Source organism: Salvelinus namaycush, chromosome 1, assembly GCF_016432855.1.
Source record: "Salvelinus namaycush isolate Seneca chromosome 1, SaNama_1.0, whole genome shotgun sequence".
In the NCBI taxonomy this organism is placed as follows: domain Eukaryota; kingdom Metazoa; phylum Chordata; class Actinopteri; order Salmoniformes; family Salmonidae; genus Salvelinus; species Salvelinus namaycush.
This window is the reverse complement of record NC_052307.1, coordinates 25,531,850-25,553,245: the sequence shown is the minus strand read 5'-3', so window position 1 is coordinate 25,553,245 and position 21,396 is coordinate 25,531,850. Positions and strand designations below refer to the sequence as shown.

Below are 21,396 nucleotides of genomic sequence, written 5' to 3'. Positions count from 1 at the left end.
ATTTGGCTGTATGTCAGTACACCTGATGTGGGTACATTTTGTGTGGCTGATGTTACAAATAGTCTTAGCTTTTCATAGGTTGACGTTGGTAGTCCTTGACTTATATTCATAATTGACTGTTTATTGCAAACAATATCTTTAGTTACATATAACTTTTTATAAAATATGTACAGTACCAGTCAAAAGTTTGGACACGACTACTCATTCAAGGGTTTTTCTTTATTTTTACTATTTTCTACATTGTAGAATAATAGTGAAGACATCAAAACTATGAAATAACACATATGGAATCATGTAGTAACCAAAAAAAGGTTGAACAAATCAAAATATATTTTATATTTGAGATTCTTCAAAGTAGCCACCCTTGATGACAGCTTTTGCACACTGTTGGCATTCTCTCAACCAGCTTCACGAGGTAGTCACCTGGAATGCATTTCAATTAACAGGTGTGCCCTGTTAAAAGTACATTTGTGGAATTTCTATCCTTCTACATGCGTTTGAGCCAATCAGTTGTGTTGTGACAAGATAGGGGTGGTATTCAGAAGATAGCCCTATTTGTTAAAGACCAAGTCCATAATATGGCAAGATCAGCTCAAATAAGCAAAGAGAAATGACAGTCCATCGTTACTTTAAGACATGAAGGTCAGTCAATGCGGAACATTTCAAGAACTTCGAAAGTTTTTTCAAGTGCAGTCGCAAAAACCATCAAGTGCTATGATGAAACTGGCTCTCATGAGGACCGCCACAGGAAAGGAAGACCCAGAGTTACCTCTGCTGCAGCATCGGAAATTGCAGCCCAAATAAATGCTTCACAGAGTTCAAGTAACAGACACATCTCAACATCAACTGTTCAGAGGAGACTGTGTGAATCAGGCCTTCATGGTCGAATTGCTGCAAAGAAACCACTACTAAAGGACACCAATAAAAAGACAAGACTTGCTTGGGCCAAGAAACACGAGCAATGGACATCAGACCGTTTGAAATCTGTCATTTGCTCTGAGTCCAAATTTGAGATTTGTTGTTCCAACTGCCGTGTCTTTGTGAGATACAGAGTAGGTGAACGGATGATCTCCGCATGTGTGGTTCCCACCGTGAAGCATGGAGGAGGAGGTGTGATGGTGTGGGGGTGCTTTACTGGTGACACGTGATTTATTTAGAATTCATGGCACACTTAACCAGCATGGCTACCACAGCATTCTGCAGCAATACACCATCCCATCTGGCTTGCAGTTAGTGGGACTATCATTTATTTTTCAACAGAACAATGACCCAACCCATCTCCAGGCTATGTAAGAGCTATTTGGCCAAGAAGGAGAGTGATGGAGTGCTGCATCAGATGACCTGGCCTCCACAATCACCCGACCTCAACCCAATTGAGATGATTTGGGATGAGTTGGACCACAGAGTGAAGGAAAGGCAGCCAACAAGCGCTCAGCATATGTGGGAACTCCGTCAAGACTGTTGAAAAAAAAAGCATTCCAGGTGAAGCTGGTTGAGAGAATGCCAAGAGTGTGTAAAGCTGTCATCAATGCAAAGGGTGGCTACTATGCATTTATTTTGATTTGTTTAACACTTTTTTGGTTACTACATGATTCCATATGTGTTATTTCATAGTTATGATGTCTTCACTATTATTATAGAATATAGACAATAGTAAAAATAAAGAAAAACTTTTAAATGAGTAGGTGTGTCCAAACTCTTGACTGGTACTGTATGTTAATGGATCTGGTTATTACCAGTGTTATTTAGGCTGATCACTTGATAAGAACACTTATATTTCAAGTGCAGTTAATTAGGTTGATTTGGCAGTGAAGAGGTTAATGACATGAACACTGAATAGAAAATGTGTTGCTACACTATGGACATTACTGGAGAGTAAAGACATATAACATGATATTCCTGTGTTAAGTTGACAAGTTTTGCATGTACAGATAGTGAGGATATAATAAATAAATAACTTTGCATTAGATAATGTACACCATTTATTCTGATTGCCCACTTTAGACCAGAGGCCACACACATTGTGCATGAATGTCTACGGTGTATTACTGTTACACATCTGCAATCATTCCTGGTTGTAAAGAAAGAGTTTATCCTATTGTACACAGTATGCTGTGAGCGTGTTGGTGGCAGACAAGGACAGGATACCTCAGTTCATGATGATGATTTAATGCTGGGTTGCAGTGAACAGTCTTCCTCAGGGTGCTGTGTTGACACAGTTAGTCTTCAAGTCTTGTGATCTGGACCTTTAAACTGGTGCCGCTCCCAAACATCCAGGCCAGCCAAACCAAACTGCCCAGTTCAGTTCTCCTCCTCAGGGTCTTGTAAATCTTCCTTGCTCATATTCACCAGGGCCAGTGCATCTGCATTATTAGGTTGTTCTTTGTGCAGTATCATCTCAGCCATTCCAATCTCTGCTCAGTCAGTTGTGAAAGTCACTGCTGGGGTCGGCCTTTTGTTCTTTTGAATTTCTTGAGATTCGTTTCCAAATCTTTCACCCATCCTTTTCCTGTAATGTGAAACTGAGTGAATAAGGATAAATTAGAATTTTTGGGCTTACTGTATTGAGTCATATTCCTGTCATTTTTCATATTCTGAGACACTGTCATATTCCAGACTTTGTTAAAGCCTATGATTCACTGAGAACTAAGAATGTCATTTTGGTTAATGAGAATTTATTTAGAGGAATGTTGATGCCCTATTAGCCAAAATATACTAAGCACAATTTACTGTAATGGTTATAAAAAAGAGCAATTCAGAACCATCAGAAAGTGGTTCTTGTAAGCAATGGTGAAATATTGGCTATACCTCAAAATACATTACAAAATAAATTACATTTCAAAGTTTAATTTAAATATGACTGATTTACACTGACCCCTTAAAATAATACAATTGGTTTTGTTTTTCCTGCCTTGGGGAAGATGAAAACATTTTTACATTGATATGACATATCTTTTTGGGAAATGTATATATATTTTTGAAATAATGGAATTGGAATTCTTAACATTGAGATCAACCCTGAAATCGATCCAACCATCTTATGTGTCACTTGTGATTTAAATTTGCTTTGCAATATCAGACTTGTTGTTTATCCCATCGTCCCATGAAATCCCAAGCACATGTTGTTCTTTACTATTAAAGCATCTAGACAAGAAGGCCAACTGTCTCATCAGGAGATGATGTGTTTGTTTGACTTGGCAAATGCACATTGGGAGAGATGACTCTAACATGGTGGAAGGAGGTTGAAATGTGTAACCTACATTACCATATTGAACATTATGTGATTTGGGTTCACTTCAGACTGGGGAACAATAACAGTTTGTTTTACTGCTTATTTGATTTTGAGCTTTTGAATGTGTCTATCCTGATTGATTAATGCCCTTCCTATTCCCATCAATCACTTCATGGTAGTGTGTACTCTAAGGGTTCTCTTTCCCACAAACATACTCCCTGCTCAACCAATCCTTTTATCAAAATGCCAGAGATTCTGATCCTATCAACTTTACAGTACATGTCTACACAGGAAAATATAAGCAATGCCCACCATTGCTTTGTTGGAGAAATCTAGAGAAGTACCCTCATCCCTTATACAGCAAGTATTGTACTTTCACGTGGACTTCTGAGGGAAAGAATTGCCTGTGTAGTTTAAAACTTTGTTAAAATTTAGCTTTCGCTCCATCCCAAAGTCTCATGCAGAGACATCCATCATTTGAGTGAAGTGTATTTTCTTTTACAGTACCTGTCAACAGGGTAAAGTGTACTTTGTGGTCAGAAAGTGAGGTGGGGCCAAAGGGATTATTTTGCAATCCTGTCCACTATAGTGGAAGTGCCAAATATGTTGATTCCAATGATTGATGGCATTAAAATATTTCAATCAAGTTGTTTGCAGTTTCTTAAGAACCACCTGGAGCACATATGGTTCCTTACCATTAAGAACCTTCGAACGCGTAAGTTGGAAAGAAACAATCGATGAGATAATAAAGTTAATTTAAATTACTTGCCATTTTTTTTAAACTTTACTCAGCTGTAGACAGTGAAGTAAAACTTTGGCTTAACATTTGGATTTGTCCCATAGTGAACTGCTTACTCAACTCCCACCATTTTCTTCTTGATGCTTTAGATGTAGGATTGGATCAGATACTCACATTACCATGCTCCTCTTATCCTGTTCCTCATTTTATGCTCCCCGAGGTTTGATCCCATCCTAATCCAACAAAAGACTCCTAATCTATATTGTGCAGGTCTCAGTTATTGTCAGTGCTCACATATTAAAAGGGTAATGCTTGGTCTGTCATGGTCGACTGCACATTAAAAGAGCTCTTTTGCAATGGCCTCTCTTAGAACGGCATTAACATTTTGCAGTTGTTCTTTGTATAGAATCCTGACCATACTTTTGATATACAATACTTGTCACTCGCTGTAATCTGAAAAAGTGACCATTGTGTTAAAGATTGTACAATGTGATTTATTTGAGACAGAATGGAAAGGCTTAGCCTTAGTGCATTCATCTGTCAGCAGATCAATTTCCTGTTTCACTAGTTGTTTTTTGTGACTATCCTGCATGCCTGTAGTATAACTGGAATGTATGTACAGTGTATTTCATGCAGCATTGATCCTGTCATGAGAAAAATCAATGAATATATGAACTGTTATGACTAGCCTTTCTAAACATTGACTGTACTTACAATGGCATTTTACAGTTGATAATGCTATTTAACTGACAAATGATCTAAAACAGAGTACAATGTATTTGTTTATTCATATCAATACACTGCTGCATTCTAGTCTCCAGGAGCAGGGATGTAGATTTCACACTTAGCTGTGTGGCATTACACACTCAGCATGCAGTTCTATTAAAGGACTCAAGCATCACAAATGTCTGTTCAAAATAGTTCTGGTGGCACCTAAAGTGTGTATAAATGTTTTACTCAGTCATTTGGAGTAATAAGCCAATTTTGGCAGGTGCTCTGAGTCACTCAGTATATTAGGCAGGCCTGCAGATGGACATATTTCCACCGCCTCTACGCTTCGTGGATTCTATCCAAAAGCTATTTCTTGCCTGATATAGTTGCCATGCCAAACAAATGGAAGCTGAAACAACAACAGAATTTCAGAGGGGTAAAAGTGTAACGTGTCTGAGCAATTCAATTTGCTTTGAACATAAGCATTTGAGAGTTGTGTCTGAGTTCACACTGCCACAACATGTTGGCGTTCATTACTTGTTGTGATGCCTCGTGAGTGCTATTTCACGAAAGCCATTACTGAACTGAATATAGGTGCTGCACAGAAACTTCTTAACCTAGGAGTTCTGTGGATTTCATGTGATATTGTCACGCCCTGACCTTAGAGAGCCTTTTTATGTCTCTAGTTGGTTTGGTCAGGGTGTGAGTTGGGGTGAGCATTCTATGCTTTGTTTTCTATGTTTCTTTATTTCTATGTTTTGGCCGGGTATGGTTCTCAATCAGGGACAGCTGTCTATCGTTGTCTCTGATTGGGAATCATACTTAGGTAGCCCTTTTACCCTCCTTTCAGTGTGGGTAGTTAACTTTGTTTGTGGCACTATAGCCCTGTAAGCTTCACGGTTGTTTCTTTCGTTTGTTGTTTTGTTGGCGACGTTTTAAATAAAAAGGAAATGTACGCTCACCACGCTGCACTTTGGTCCACTTCTTTTGACAGCCGTGACAGATATCCATGCGATGTGAATTCTAGGAATCTTTCATCTGCTGTATTTTGGGAGGGGGATTTGATAACCATGCCTGACACACTACATGTTTCTTTTGAGGGACGTGGTGTTTGGATAATGCCTCAGTCTCAGTTGCATGGTAGCATAGAGCAAGAGTTTAGTCCATCAGCCATCAGATGGACATTACTGTTCCAGACACAGCCCACAAAGAATTTCCACAGAAAGCTGTAATAGGTTCCCCTTTTTAAAGCCCTGGTATGACTCTGTCAGATGGCAATTTAAGCCATAACCTTTTAGTGCCAGGGCAAACACAAAAGTCAGTGCCACTTGATTGCTAATGATTGCAAAGCCATTATAAAACCAACCTCTCTTCTAACATGTGTTTATAGAAGCCCTGAATTGTTTATGCTTAATTAGTATGATAATCAAACATTACATTTTTTGTGATAACAGCTTCTTTCTATTATACAGTCTTCCTCCTTTTGTCCCATGGCTGAACGGTGCTATTCTCTCAGTTAGGCTCCAGTGTTAACAAACAGCTATGCACTCTTTGCTGAATGGCTCAATTGAAGATAACAATGAAATGGTGCACCAGAAATCAAACTTGCAATATTGATTGTGCTGGCCTTGTATAATCAAACAATATTAGGGCACTTTATTTTTTTATTAATTTCAGGCCTAAGGCTTTTCTCAAATCGAAATAAAAGCAAACCCTGTTCTAGAATTCTGAAGTTCTTCATGGCATTTAGTTCTTCATGGCATTTAGTTCTTCATGGCTGCATTTACACCTGCAGCCCAATTCTGTTCTTTTGCCACTAATTGGTCTTTTGACAAATCAGATCTTTTGCCAATCATTGGGCAAAATATCAGCATTGGGCTGCCTATGTAAATACAGCCTATGTTGCTTTTTAATAATCTGTATGTTGGGAGAAGTGTTGACTAAAAATGTATCTTTATTTTTTTCTGAAAACAAATACCCCACTGCCGTGCTTAAAGATAAGATTGACACAGAGGAATGTGTGTTCTATCACTAAGTGTTTTCCTCTCTCATTACAGTCTTATCACCTTCCCCCTGACCCATACCGAGCAGGCCACTGCAGGCCACTGCTTATGAAAGAGAATGAGTGTGTGATAACTATTACAAGAGGCTGTATGTAGCGCTGCCGCACCATGAGGACTAATGCAGTAGCAGCTGTCACTCTATAGATCTCCAAACAACATTACTGTTTGTTATGAGAAATTCTGAGGACATTAACTCATTTGTTTATTTTGCTGCTATGCGTGCTAGTTAAAAGACTACTGTATGGAATTAACAATTTCCATGTCCTATTCCGTAAATGTTCTATTCCTATACTACATGATGTCCTATTCCTATACTACATGATGTCCTATTCCTATACTACATGATGTCCTATTCCTATACTACATGATGTCCTATTCCTATACTACATGATGTCCTATTCCTATACTACATGATGTCCTATTCCTATACTACATGATGTCCTATTCCTATACTACATGATGTCCTATTCCTATACTACATGATGTCCTATTCCTATACTACATGATGTCCTATTCCTATACTACATGTCTTATTCCTATATTATACATGTCCTATTCCTATTCTGTACATGTCCTATTCCTGTACTACATGTCCTATTCCTATACTACATGTCCTATCCGTACTTGTCCTATTCCTATACTACATTTGAGAGAAAAAATTATTACCATGAATTGCCCATGTGGCATCGACTTTGTCAAGAACAATGTATAAGCAGTCATTTGTACAAAGCTCAGACTATTCCCTATTTAGGGCTGTTTGTCATGCACTTTAATAAGAATAGTTATTCATTGTTAGTATTGTCCCACTGACGTTTCAAAGACCTCTCAACCATTATGAGACCGTCTGAGGTCAATACAAGCCCAGACAAACGATCACCCGGCTCCGAGTCGGGGCCAGCCATATCTAACCTGACATGTCCTCTATTCTTCTATCTAAAGTTTGTGCTGACATCACTCTTTGATCCCCGCTGTTGTCCCCTGCCTGTGTTCCAAGGGGTTGAGGAATAACGCTGCCTAACTCTTCCTGCTCATTTCCCCTCTCTCACACACACACACACATATATATATACAGTCCTAGCTGTCTCATTGTTTCTATTCTGTCTGCAGTGTGTTTGACACTTCTGTGACCATCACACACACGAGACAGACTGAAATGAATGAGGAGCACATGGTGTCTGACTATCCTGCCAAATCAAGTCCTAATCATGAATAATATCCTCTCAACCTGCCTCTGATCTGTGGGAGTGTCCAGAGATAGCCCTGTCTGATCACAACCTGCAGCAGACACAGACCCCTGCTTCATGCCGTGTCCTAGCCCAGTGGTTCCCAACCTTTTTCAGTTACTGTACCACCAACTGAATTCTGCTCTGTCTGGAGTACCCTTGAAGTTACCCTCATGTGCAATTTACCAGTAGGCCTATGGTCTCACGAGTCTTCTCAAGTGCCCCCTGTGGATAGGACAGGTACCCTCAGGGGTTCTAGTACCCCGGTTGGGAATCACTGTCCTAGCCTAACCACAGATCCCTGATTCATGCCGTGTCTTAGCTTAGCAGCCCTGCCTGCCGAGGTAATATGGTGCACACGCTTTATCATCCACATTCGATATACTGTCATAGCCACGGCCCGGTTTGTCTGAGACACATTGATCTTACTGACATTATCAAATCTATCTCAAAGCATTGCAGTGCCGGTGTGAGTAGTATTACACTGAGCTATAGCCTTCTTTCTCAGGCTGAACTGGACGGGCTCTGCTCCTTTTAAGGAATACTTTTATATGCTCTTAAAATGTCTCCCATGTTCCTGCCCAATTTATTGGATCTATCTGTAAAAGACCTCCGAGATTGGCAGCATAAAAAAAAGCGTCTGCTAAATAACATGTATCGAGAAACAAATGTGACGATGCAAATGAACTGTTTGGATAAATAAAATTGTAATTGCATGTCACCAGCCTATACATATTAGTAGACAATCATCAGCTCCGGAGCTTTTGAAGTAATCTTTAGATCCAGTAGTGCATGTGTGAGAAGAAAGTGCATTCATAACGAGTCCTAACTGCCCCCAAACCCCCGCTGGAGATCAGTAAAGATAACATAGCCCACTACCCTTCAACTGATGCAGACAGCCATGAGTGTCCGCACTTGCTATGTGTTACACCCACCTCACTCTCCCTGCCTCCTTCCCTGTGTTTGTGCTTTTATTTGCAGATTGGGGACAGGTGGAGCTGATTGGGTCGTTAAGGTGACAAGTTGCACCTAGGTTTGGGATCAACTAGGAGATAAAAGTTCTTGGTGCCCAGTCTTGGCTCTCTCTCTCCACAAGCACCATTTTGTTTTGTGATCTGGTTGATCATGTTTTGGGATTAGGTGCACCCTTCAACACTTACACACATTTTACCTTCATCCATGCATCTCCATTACATCCCTCACATGCCTACTTTCACACTTCGCAGGTTAGTTTTCCTTTGTAGTTTTATACTTTGTTATTTAATAAATATTGTTTGTTACTCAACTGCCAATGTGTGGACTCCCTTGCTTGTCACCATCTAAGAGCCAGGTTGTGACATATGGTTGAAGTTGTTAGAGGGAATTGGTAGTCATTAAAAAGGAAACCTGATCCCAGCATCTGTATAGTGTATGGAGTGACTCTGCAAATTGGATTGGTTTGGTAAGACATGTTTAGCAGTCCAACTGTAACCAAACCGTGTGCTCCCTTCGCCTACTTGTCTTGTAAATAGCGTCTCCCAGTGAGTGGAAGTCTTGTGACCCAGTGATAAAGCTTTATCAGCTGCGGGTGGTGTTGGATAGGCTGCAGAGGGGCCCCAGCAGAGGCATACAAACCGCTAAACTATTGGGAAGCTTCTCTATACAGGCTAAACATTGATCAGCTCATGATGCTCTGCATGAGACATTCACACTTTCATTTGGTACAGTTTGGACATACTTTACTGTTGTGTATTTTTATAATGCAGTGCCTTTTTCATCAAAGATGTTATATTCATGTTTTCTTAGCTATTTTAACCTTCAGGTTCTAAATTGATAATCAACTGGTAGTTAAGGTCCCACAACACAGTAAGATCTGGTGTTAAAGAGCATGGTAGCGTACAGCTACATATACAAATCAAATCAAACTTTATTTGTCATATGCGCTGAATACAAGTGTAGACCTTATCATGAAATGCTTACTTACAAGCCCTTAACCAACAGTGCAGTTCAAGAAGAAAATATTTACCAAATAAAGTAAAAAAATAATAAAAAGTAACACAAATAACAATAACGAGGCTAAATACAGGGGGTACCGGTACAGAGTCTGTGTGCGGGGGTTAGTTGAGGTAATTTGTACATGTAGGTAGTGGTGAAGTGACATAGATAATAATCAGCGAGTAGCAGCAGTGTACAAAACAAATGGAGGGTGGGGTGTCAATGTAAATAGTCCAGTGGCCATTTGGTTAATTGGTCAGCAGTCTTATGGCTTGGGGGTAGAAGCTGTTAAGGAGCCTTTTGGTCCTAGACTTGGTACTCTGGTACCGCTTGCCGTGCGGTAGCAGAGAAAACAGTCTGTGACTTGGGTGACTGGAGTCTCTGACAATTTTATGGGCTTTCCTCTGACACCGCCTATCATATAGGTCCTGGATGGCAGGAAGCTTGGTCCCAGTGATGCACTAGGCCGTATGCACTACCCTCTGTAGTGCCTTATGGTCAGATGCCGAGCAGTTGCCATACCAGGCATGATGCAACCGGTTAGGATGCTCTTGATGGTGCAGCTGTAGAACTTTTTGAGGATCTGGGGACCCATGCCAAATCTTTTCAGTCTCCTGAGGGGGAATAGGTTTTGTCGTGCCCTCTTCACGACTGTCTTGGTGTTTGGACCATGATAGTTTGTTGGTGATGTGGACACCAAGGAACTTGAAACTCTCGACCCGCTCCACTACAGCCCCATCAATGAGAATGGGGGCCTGTTCAGCCCTCCTTTTCCTGTAGTCCACGATCAGCTCCTTTGTCTTGCATCGAGGGAGAGGTTGTTGTCCTGGCACCACACTGCCAGTTATCTGACCTCCATCCTATAGGCTGTCTCATCGTTGTCACTGATCAGGCCTACCACTGTTGTCATCAGCAAACTTAATGATGGTGTTGGAGTCGTGTTTGGCCACGCAGTCGTGGGTGAACAGGGAGTACTGGAAGGGACTAAGTACACCCCCCTGAGGGGCCCCAGTGTTGAGGATCAGCATGGCAGACGTGTTGTTGCCTACCCTTACCACCTGGGGGCGGCCAGTCAGGAAGTCCAGGATCCAGTTGCAGAGGGAGGTGTTTAGTCCCAGGGTCCTTAGCTTAGTGATGAGCTTCGTGGGCACTATGGTGTTGAACGAGCTGTATGAATAGCATTCTCACATAGGTGTTCCTTTTGTCCAGGTGGGAAAGGGCAGTGTGGAGTGCGATTGTGTCATCTGTGGATCTGTTGGGGCGGTATGCGAATTGGAGTGGGTCTAGGGTATCCGGGCGAATGCTGTTGATATGAGCCTTGACCAGCCTTTCAAAGCACTTCATGGCTACCGACATGCTACGGGGCGGTAATCATTTAGGCAGGTTACCTTCGCTTACTTGGGCACAGGGACTATGGTGGTCTGCTTGAAACATGTAGGTATTACAGACTTGGTCAGGGAGAGGTTGAAAATGTTAGTGAAGACACTTGCCAGTTGGTCCGCGCATGCTTTCAGTACACATCCTGGTAATCCATCTGGCCCCGCGGCTTTGTGAATGTTGACCTGTTTAAAGGTCTTGCTCACATTGGCCTCCGAGAGCGTTATCACACAGTCATCCAGAACAGCTGATGCTCTTGTGCATGCTTCAGTGTTGCTTGCCTCGAAGCGAGCATAAAAGGCATTTCGCTCGTCTGGTAGGCTCGCATCACTGGGCAGCTCGCGTCTGGGTTTCCGTTTGTAGTCCGTAATAGTTTTCGAGCCCTGCCACATCCGACGAGTATCAGAGCCGGTGTAGTAGGATTCAATCTTAATCCTGTATTGACACACTGCTTGTTTGATGGTTCGTCTGAGGGCATAGCGGGATTTCTTATTAGTGTCCGGGTTAGTGTCCCTCTCCTTGAAAGAGGCAGCTCTGGCCTTTAGCTCGAGGCGGATGTTGCCTGAAATACATGGCTTCTGGTTGGGATATGTACGGTCACAGTGGGGACGACGTCGTCGATGCAATTATTGATGAAGCCGATGTCTGAGGTGGTATACTCTTCAATGCCATTGGATAAACACGGCTACATATACAGTTACATATACAGCTACATATACAGTTACATATACAGCTACACATACAGCTACATATACAGTTACATATACAGCTACATATACAGCTACATACAGTATACGGCTACATATACGGCTACATATACGGCTACATATACAGTTACATATACAGCTACATACAGTATACAGTTACATATACAGCTACATATACAGCTACATATACAGCTACATATACGGCTACATATACGGTTACATATACGGCTACATATACGGCTACATATACAGTTACATATACAGCTACATATACGGCTACATATACAGCTACATATACGGCTACATATACAGCTACATATACGGCTACATATACGGCTACATATACAGTTACATATACGGCTACATATACGGCTACATATACAGTTACATATACGGCTACATATACGGCTACATATACAGTTACATATACAGCTACATATACGGCTACATATACGGTTACATATACGGCTACATATACGGCTACATATACAGTTACATATACAGCTACATATACGGCTACATATACAGCTACATATACGGCTACATATACAGCTACATATACGGCTACATATACGGCTACATATACAGTTACATATACGGCTACATATACGGCTACATATACAGTTACATATACGGCTACATATACGGCTACATATACAGTTACATATACAGCTACATATACGGCTACATATACAGCTACATATACGGCTACATATACAGCTACATACAGTATACAGTTACATATACAGCTACATATACGGCTACATATACAGCTACATATACAGCTACATATACGGCTACATATACGGTTACATATACGGCTACATATAGAGCTACATATACAGCTACATTTACAGCTACATATACAACGACAGAAGCACAAAATTACTGATGTGGATTTGATATTTGTTTCTTAGAGAAAAACCATGGACATCTGATAGTAATTTGTATAAGGTTGACATGAGCTGGATTCAAAGATGGATTACAGGTAACATAATATGATACCAGCAACTAGTTAATCTACAGTGTTTAAACAAATTACTTTGATATTTATGGATCAAGATAATGGAAATATGCATATTACATTTCACATTATGTTACAATGTTATATTCCCACATCAGCTTATCTTTGAATATGTAAGCATTGAGTGTATTTATTTATTGTACATGGTTCTGCCAAATCTATTTTAGTCGGACACAGCACCTTGATGTATTCAGAACTTATCCAAATATGGATTCTCCCTGATATTCAACATGCATGCCCAGTGAGCTCTATGAAACATGTGAGTGAAAGATTCAAAGAGATTGTTTGATTTACCAAAAACGTATCCCGTCTCACAAAGGAATACCGCTAAAACTACAGATACGATCCTAAACATGCCCTCTGGATTGCAGCAATTCAACCCACTCCTGATGTGATTGCATTGTTCCATTTTTATTTTCATTCTTAAATAGAGATGTATTGAATGATTGACAGTACACACGCACGCACGCACACACACACACCCACACACACTTGTAAAAATGGTTATTTAACTTATGGTAGTGTATTGCAACAATATGACAGGAAAATATCAGATATCAATAGGCCTACATTGAAAAGACAATTAGAACTAAACTGAAAATGTATAGCATCTACATAATTTCTATTCCTGTACTTTGGTTGATTTCATTTCATTGCCCATACTATTTGATCTGTCTTTATTTTACAAGCAAATCTTTTCAGTTCAGAGCTTGCGTTGGTTTACAGTATGCTTGCATTTTTTTGTCATAAAACTGTCATCATTAATTCACTTTTAAAGTGATTCTCTCTTTAATACTTAACTGAAATAATTTAAGTCACTTAACTTTTTTTTTCTCATTTTCATACGGGAGGGTTGAGAATTAGTCGCCTTGCATGACAACAAAAAGCTTGTCTTTCACAGTTTTGGGGATTTCTAAACATTAAAAAGGTTCCTCTCACAGTATTTGATGGTATTAGCAGAGAAATAGGGACATTTGAAGTTCAGAGTGTCCTACTTAACAAAAGATCTGTTGTGTTTTCTCAGATCATTCTTCACAGCTGTAGACCGCTAAAGATAAGAGGAGCCCTAAAGTTTAAGAAAACAATTTAATGCTCACATGTCAGACCACTGATGTAATAATTTTCTCCTACTACCACAGACATTACACATTTACACAGATTCCCAAACATACTGCCTGTCTTAACTGTGCCTGAACTGTGCTGTGGGCAATAGACCAAAACTTTCATCAGAGCTAAAATGTGCACAAGCATTTAATTTTGACCACACTGAGCACCTTACATGACTTAAGCACATGTAGACATGGACCATAGTGTCTTTTCAAGATTATCATTACCAAATCTAATAGTGCAAATGCTGAAACGTGAAAATGTGAGTTGGGTCGTTCCACAAAATGAGGGACTTTTGCATCCTTTGATCTTTTAAGCAGACATTGTGCACCAATATTGAATTTTATATTCAATAAAGTTCCCTTTAAAGACCCAGTACAGTCAAAAACTAGATTTGTTATATTTCCACACTGAGGTTGGAATTTAATGTCAGGGCTGTTTGAAGATTGGCGCTCAGTAATGTGTTGTATTGGATTTGCACCAAACATAACACTTTGTATTCAGGACAAAACATTAATTGCTTTGACACATTTTTTTGCAGTGTTACTTTAGTGGCTTATTGCAAACAGGTTGCATGTTTTGGAATATTTGTATTCTGTACAGGCTTCCTTCTTTTCACCAATAGTGGAAAAAGTACTCAATTGTCATACTTGAGTAAAAGTATAGATACCTTAATAGAAAGTTGCTCAAGTAAAAGTGAAAGTTACCGAGTAAAATAATATTTGAGTAAAAGTCTAAAAGTACTTGGTCCTAAATATACTTAAGTATCAACAGTAAAATGTGTACATCTTTTCAAATTCCTTATATTAAGCAAAGCTGACGGCACCATTTAATTGTTTTTCAAATATACGGATAGCCAGGGGCACACTCCATCACTCAGACATCATTACAGATAGCCAGGGGCACACTCCATCACTCAGACATCATTACAGATAGCCAGGGGCACACTCCATCACTCAGACATCATTACAGATAGCCAGGGGCACACTCCATCACTCAGACATCATTACAGATAGCCAGGGGCACACTCCATCACTCAGACATCATTACAGATAGCCAGGGGCAGACTCCATCACTCAGACATCATTACAGATAGCCAGGGGCAGACTCCATCACTCAGACATCATTACAGATAGCCAGGGGCAGACTCCAACACTCAGACATCATTACAGATAGCCAGGGGCACACTCCATCACTCAGACATCATTACAGATAGCCAGGGGCACACTACAACACTCAGACATCATTACAGATAGCCAGGGTCACACTCCATCACTCAGACATCATTACAGATAGCCAGGGGCAGACTCCATCACTCAGACATCATTACAGATAGCCAGGGGCACACTCCATCACTCAGACATAATATACGGATAGCCAGGGGCACACTCCATCACTCAGACATAATATACGGATAGCCAGGGGCACACTCCATCACTCAGACATAATTAACAAACGATGCATTTGTGTTTAGTGAGTGCGTCAGATCAGAGGCAGTAGGGATGACCACTTATTCTCTTGATAAGTGTGTGAATTGGACCATTTTCCTGTCCTGCTAAGCATTTAAAATGTAATGAGTACTTTTGGGTGTCAAGGAAAATTTATGGAGTAAAAAGTACATAATTTTTTTAGGAATGTAGGGAAGTCAAAGTAAAAGTTGTCAAAAATAGAAATAGTAAAGTAAAATACAAATACCCCAAAAAACTACTTAAATAGTACTTTAAAGTATTTCTACTTAAGTACTTTACGCCCCTGCTTTTCACTCAGTCAATTAAGTTAGTATTGTGGATTAACTACAATGTTGTTGATCCATCCTCAGTTTTCTCCTGTCACAGCCATTAAACTCTGTAACTGTTTTAAAGTCACCGTTGGCCTCATGGTGAAGTTCCTGAACAGTTTCCTTCCAAGTGTAATGAATAACTTCACCAGGCTCAAAGGGATATTCAATGTCTTATTTTCTTTGTTTTTATCCATCCACCAATACTGTAAGTGCCCTTCTTCGCGAGGCATTGGAAAACCGGTCTGGTCTTTGTGGTTGAATATGTGTTTGAAATTCACTGACTAAGGGACCTTACAGATAATTGTATGTGTGTGGTAAAGAGATGAGGTAGTTATTCAAAAATCATGTTAAACACTATTATTGCACACAGAGTGAGTCCATGCAACTTATTATGTGCTACTTGTTAAGTAAATGTTTACTCCTGAACTTATTTAGGCTTGCCGTAACAAAGGGGTTTAATAATTATTGACATTTAAGCTTAATTTGTATTAATTTGTAAACATTTCTAAACATCATTCCTCTTTGACATTATGGGGTATTGTGTGTAGGTATAGTGATACAAAAACTACATTTAATCTATTTTAAATTCAGCTTGTAACACAAGAACATTTGGAACAAGTCAAAGGGTGTGAATACTTTCTGAAGGTACTGTATCTCAAAAGCCACTGAATTGGTGGAAAGCCCCAGTTATCTGTGCAATTTTTTTAAAATGCATTGTTTATAGTATTTTACTGCATGGAATGAGAAAATGTAGTGTGCAAAATTTGAAATCATAACAAGAAGAAACTTACAATAAATGTTCTGGTTCTGAGAAGTCACTGAACTGTGTGATGCCATTGGAGTGTGGGGGTCCTGGGGAAGGTTCCAAACTCTTATAGCTGCTCTGACTGCTGGCCATGCTCTCATCACCCTCAGGCGTGGCAGCAGCAGGGGGCTTCTGGAAAGAGGCCGCCCCTGCCTCAGCCGAACCCAGGAAGCAGGGACATCGTGTCCGCAGCTCCTTGTAGAAGATGTTAAATCGTGGGGTGGAAAACCAGGGGCAGCCCAGTAGGTTCTTGAAAGCAGTGCGGAACTCAGGGCTCCTGCAGTAGATGATGGGGTTGAGGCCAGAATTGATGTAGCCCAGCCAGTTGAGCAGGCGGAAGATCTCTCCAGGGGGCACATTCCTGTCAAACACGTTGATTATGTTAGCCACAAAGAAAGGCAGCCAGCAGAGGGTGAAGGTGCCCATGATAATGCCCAAGGTCTTGAGGGCCTTGTGCTCCTTGATAACCGTTAGCCGTGAAGGCCTTCGTCTGGAGCTCCTCTTGCGAGCTGAGCTGGTGCTGCTTGTGCTGCAGGAGCCTCCATAGCCCAAGGGCAGGATGTTGTTACTGTGGTGGCTCAGCTGTTGCGTCTGCGGCACTTGGTACTCACTCTGGAAGCGCAGACGGATCTTGTCTATGAGCTGTACCTGTCGTGTGGCTATAAGGAAGACTTTGGCATAGACAAATATCATTATGAGCAAAGGGATGTAGAATGACACTACAGAGGATATAATGGCAAAGGTCCGGTTGATCAAAAAGTCACAGCAGGCAGGGTCCTGATAGCACAGCAAGGCCTTCGGGTCATCCTCTGCTCGCCAATACTGGTTCATGATGGGCACAAAGGATATCAGAGCAGACACAATCCAAACCACACACACTATTAGCCGGGCACGCCACTTATTGAGCAGAACCTTGTGCCTGAGGGGCCTTGTAATAGCAATATAGCGGTCCACTGCAATCACGCAAAGAGTCTCAATGCTAGCCGTGACACAGAGCATGTCTACGGAGGTCCAGAGCTCACAAGAGGTGTCACTCAGCTGCCAGTTCCCCGTCAGCACTATGGTGGCCCCCAGAGGCACCACCAGGACCCCCATGATGAGGTCAGCACAGGCCAGGGACATGATGAAGATGTTAGTTATAGTCTGTAGCTGGGATGTGCGTGCTATAGCGATGATGACCAGCAGGTTGCCCACCACGATGGTCATGATGATGATCACCAGCAGTAGTAAACTCCAGGGTCCCGCTGCAGGATGATAGGGTCCTGTATTGTTGAGGAAGGGGGTCACAGTGCTGTTGACCGCATAGAGCACTGTGCTACTCAAGTTGAAATCCATCTTCATAAGCAGAGAGATACACAAAGTGAAATATATTTTTCATGTATTATGTGTAAAAAATTACATTTTGTACTAGCATTTTTAAAGTCAAACTCACAAGAATTTGGTCTCTCTATGTCACATCCTCTCGCTTCTATTCATTCAAAGCAAACGTAAAACAGCTGGTCAGTGTCCAGATCCTCCAAACACTACCAGTGGTTTATGGATGTCTGTTTCCAAAGACCAAAAAAGGTTGTTGAGAAGTTCCTCTAATGTCGCTGACAACAACATGTTGTCTTGTCAGTGCAATGCATCCAAAATGTACAAATTAAAATAAAAAATACTTTACAATCCTTTTTGCTTATTTTGCCTTAGTTTTATACATCCATGGAGAGGATAGTGAAACAAACAACCAATTCAAGAAGTAAAGAAAAACTTTTCAAAAAGAAGGCCAACCCTTATACCTGTGAAATAAATCCAATCATACATACTGTAGTATTTGGCTGGAGCGCTTTTCGCTGTGTGTAATATGAGAGTGATGCCACACTGTCGAGAGCAAGCAGCTGTGACGCTGCTGCAAGAACCACAAAAGTCCACCAAGTAGCTGCCCCTCCCTCTTTGAGTGTTTCTCCCTCCCTATCTCTCCACCCTTCTCTCTCTCTCACTGCTCTCTCTCTCTCACTGCTCTCTCTCTCTCACTGCTCTCTCTCTCTCTCTCTCTCTCTCTCTCTCTGCTCTCTCTCTCTCACTGCTCTCTCTCTCTCACTGCTCTCTCTCTCTCACTGCTCACTGCTCTCTCTCTCTCTCTCTCACTGCGCTCTCTCTGCTCACTGCTCTCTCTCTCACTGCGCTCTCTCTGCTCACTGCTCTCTCTCTCTCTCTCTCTCTCTCTCTCTCTCTCTCTCTCTCTCTCTCTCTCTCTCTCTCTCTCTCTCTCTCTCTCTCTCTCTCTCTCTCTCTCTCTCTCTCTCTCTCTCTCTCTCTCTCTCTCTCTCTCTCTCTCTCTCTCTCTCTCTCTCTCTCTCTCTCTCTCTCTCTCTCTCTCTCTCTCTCTCTCTCTCTCTCTCTCTCTCTCTCTCTCTCTCTCTCTCTCTCTCTCTCTCTCTCTCTCTCTCTCTCTCTCTCTCTCTCTCTCTCTCTCTCTCTCTCAGAGCTGTAACCCAGAGTGCAGGTCGCCCTCAGCCTGCACTGGCTTTAATCACACCCTAGCTGAGGGAGGAGCTGTGAAGTGTGCCTGCCTGTGTGTACTGAGACACTGCTAGTCTTGGAGCAATCTGCTCATACTGTACAGTCACTACCACATACTCAATCCCCACTGAGCACACACTGGTTGAATCAACATTGTTTCCACATCATTTCAATGAAATAACGTTGAACCATTGTGGAATAGATGTTGAATTTACATGTGCCCAGGGGATAGAATTTGAATTAAACCAATCACAGGCGATTCATGCCTGGAAAACACTCTAAGATACTCACTTTCAAAACCTAGCAGGTATCTACTAGTTAGTAGATCATTCTTGTATGAGGTAAGGTTTCATTCAGTGTGATCAAGTGCTGCAGCTTCTGGTGTTCCTTTTTAGTCTTGATGGAGCATTGCCGGAGGTTACGTGATTTTACTGTAGGTTAACCCATGACTTTGCTGACATCACCTGATAGTGCCCACGACTTGACAGACTTGTTCGTTGCTGGCCCCATTAAGATAGACAGCTCCCTTTTATTCTGTGGCCTTTAAATTATGTAACCGATTAATCACTGTCACTTGCATGCTGTACAGACCTTTTTGAGTTGCTCTATATATTGTTACAGATGGTATTGGAATTGCACAAAAAACGTACAAAAGTTCACATATTGTTTGTCACACTTTCAGTCCTTCCTCATTCGCTGGAAAATTCATACCATCACTTCTAATCCCTGAGGAAAATTGATAGGTTTCTTGACTGGGCATGTGCTTCAGTTGTTTGTTGACACACTAACACAATTTGTGGTAACGTTTCTCTAACAAGTGTAGACCGCAAGTCAGGACACCCCCAGCTGAAAAGGAAACCAGTGCCCTCCCTCTGACTTAGTACACCAGCACTAAAAATAATAGATTGTTATCTTGACATGACTCACACCAGCTAGTACATTGAGGAAGAACAATCAAGCAAATGCCTGGCATGCCATCCACCTCAGATAGCCGTGGGGGTGCTATGGGGTGTTGTCATCGTAGTTCCTTCTATGGACAGCTCTCTAACAGAAGTTTCCAAATGCCTTTTACTAACTCAGTGTGTATCTGTCACAATGATAATGTAATTTCTGTTTCTCTAATTCAATTGGGGTGAGAACAGTACTGCCCCTTGCCTTTTTGTACTCCAAAACAAAATAATGTTTACATAAATCCATTGCTAATTAGGAACTTGTTTCTAGGAAATGAAAACCGGCTTCTGACTGTTTTTTATCTTGGATAAACATTTGGATTTATGTTTGAATTATTCAAACGTTCAGAGGAATACAAAACAGAACATGAGGGACTCCTCTGCTAAAATGGTCATTAATAATGATAAGAAACATTAACTATTTACTTATGACTTTCATAGATCACGATCTTCACTGACGCAGCAGCTTAGTTTAGGTACCTTGATCAAGGACATGGCTGTAGGATCAATCCGTTGCTGATGCAGTAACTCCTTTACTGGCTGCAGGGAAAATTGGTGGTTTAAATAGACGATGTATCAAACCAGAGATCAGATGACTGGCATCTCTTCTTTTGGGATATTACGTCCTTTATGGATTCCATACCAGTATAACAGTACTGTATGTTTATTGATTTGCCTTTATTAACCATAGTAAAAAAAAAAAAAAAGGTGAATTATATATGTACAGTGTATGGCTGTCTGCATCTGTACTCATTTGTTATATGGGTAATAAATGCTCTCTCTAAAGTAAATGTTCCATTAGGGTCATTCCAACAATTTGGTGCCTTTTGAGAAGTGTGGCTTTTTGATTTTACCTAATTTTAACATTCTGTCAGGAAGAGCACATGTTCAACTTCATAAAAAACATGTTTATATAGTAAGTGTTTATTAAGTGCCAAATAAAGTAACAGAATTGACCGTAATAGGGTTTACCATTTAAGCTTAAATCAGCCATAAATCCCCTTGTGACAGGGGGAATGGAAGCTTGTTGTGTGCAACAGGGAGTGGCAATTCAATTCAAGCTTCACAAAATTGTTTTTATTGTTAAAACATTTTTAGCCTGTCTCTGGGCAACAGGGTTGACGTATTATGCTCGAGCTGCTCAGTTTTCCACCACAAAACACCAGAAAATGGCCAAAAAACAGTACAACCAGCTCATATGC

The 21,396-nt window shown here is 41.0% G+C and overlaps 1 protein-coding gene across 2 annotated transcripts; it reads right to left on the bottom strand.

Moving 5' to 3' along the window:
* Positions 1-1,692: 1,692 nt before the first annotated feature.
* On the bottom strand, positions 1,693-18,591 carry LOC120019524 (beta-1 adrenergic receptor-like). 2 transcript variants are annotated; one of them, XM_038962941.1, is made up of 3 exons: positions 18,175-18,591; positions 16,729-18,077; positions 1,693-2,522 (listed from the first exon to the last, which is right to left on the bottom strand). In XM_038962941.1, exons 2-3 carry the CDS (start codon positions 18,075-18,077, stop codon positions 2,495-2,497), a joined length of 1,377 nt encoding a protein of 458 aa, XP_038818869.1. In that variant the 5' UTR covers positions 18,175-18,591; the 3' UTR covers positions 1,693-2,494. The 2 variants fall into 2 exon arrangements, with proteins under 2 accessions (XP_038818869.1, XP_038818785.1); XM_038962857.1 differs by having other exon boundaries at positions 16,729-18,591.
* Positions 18,592-21,396: the final 2,805 nt, after the last annotated feature.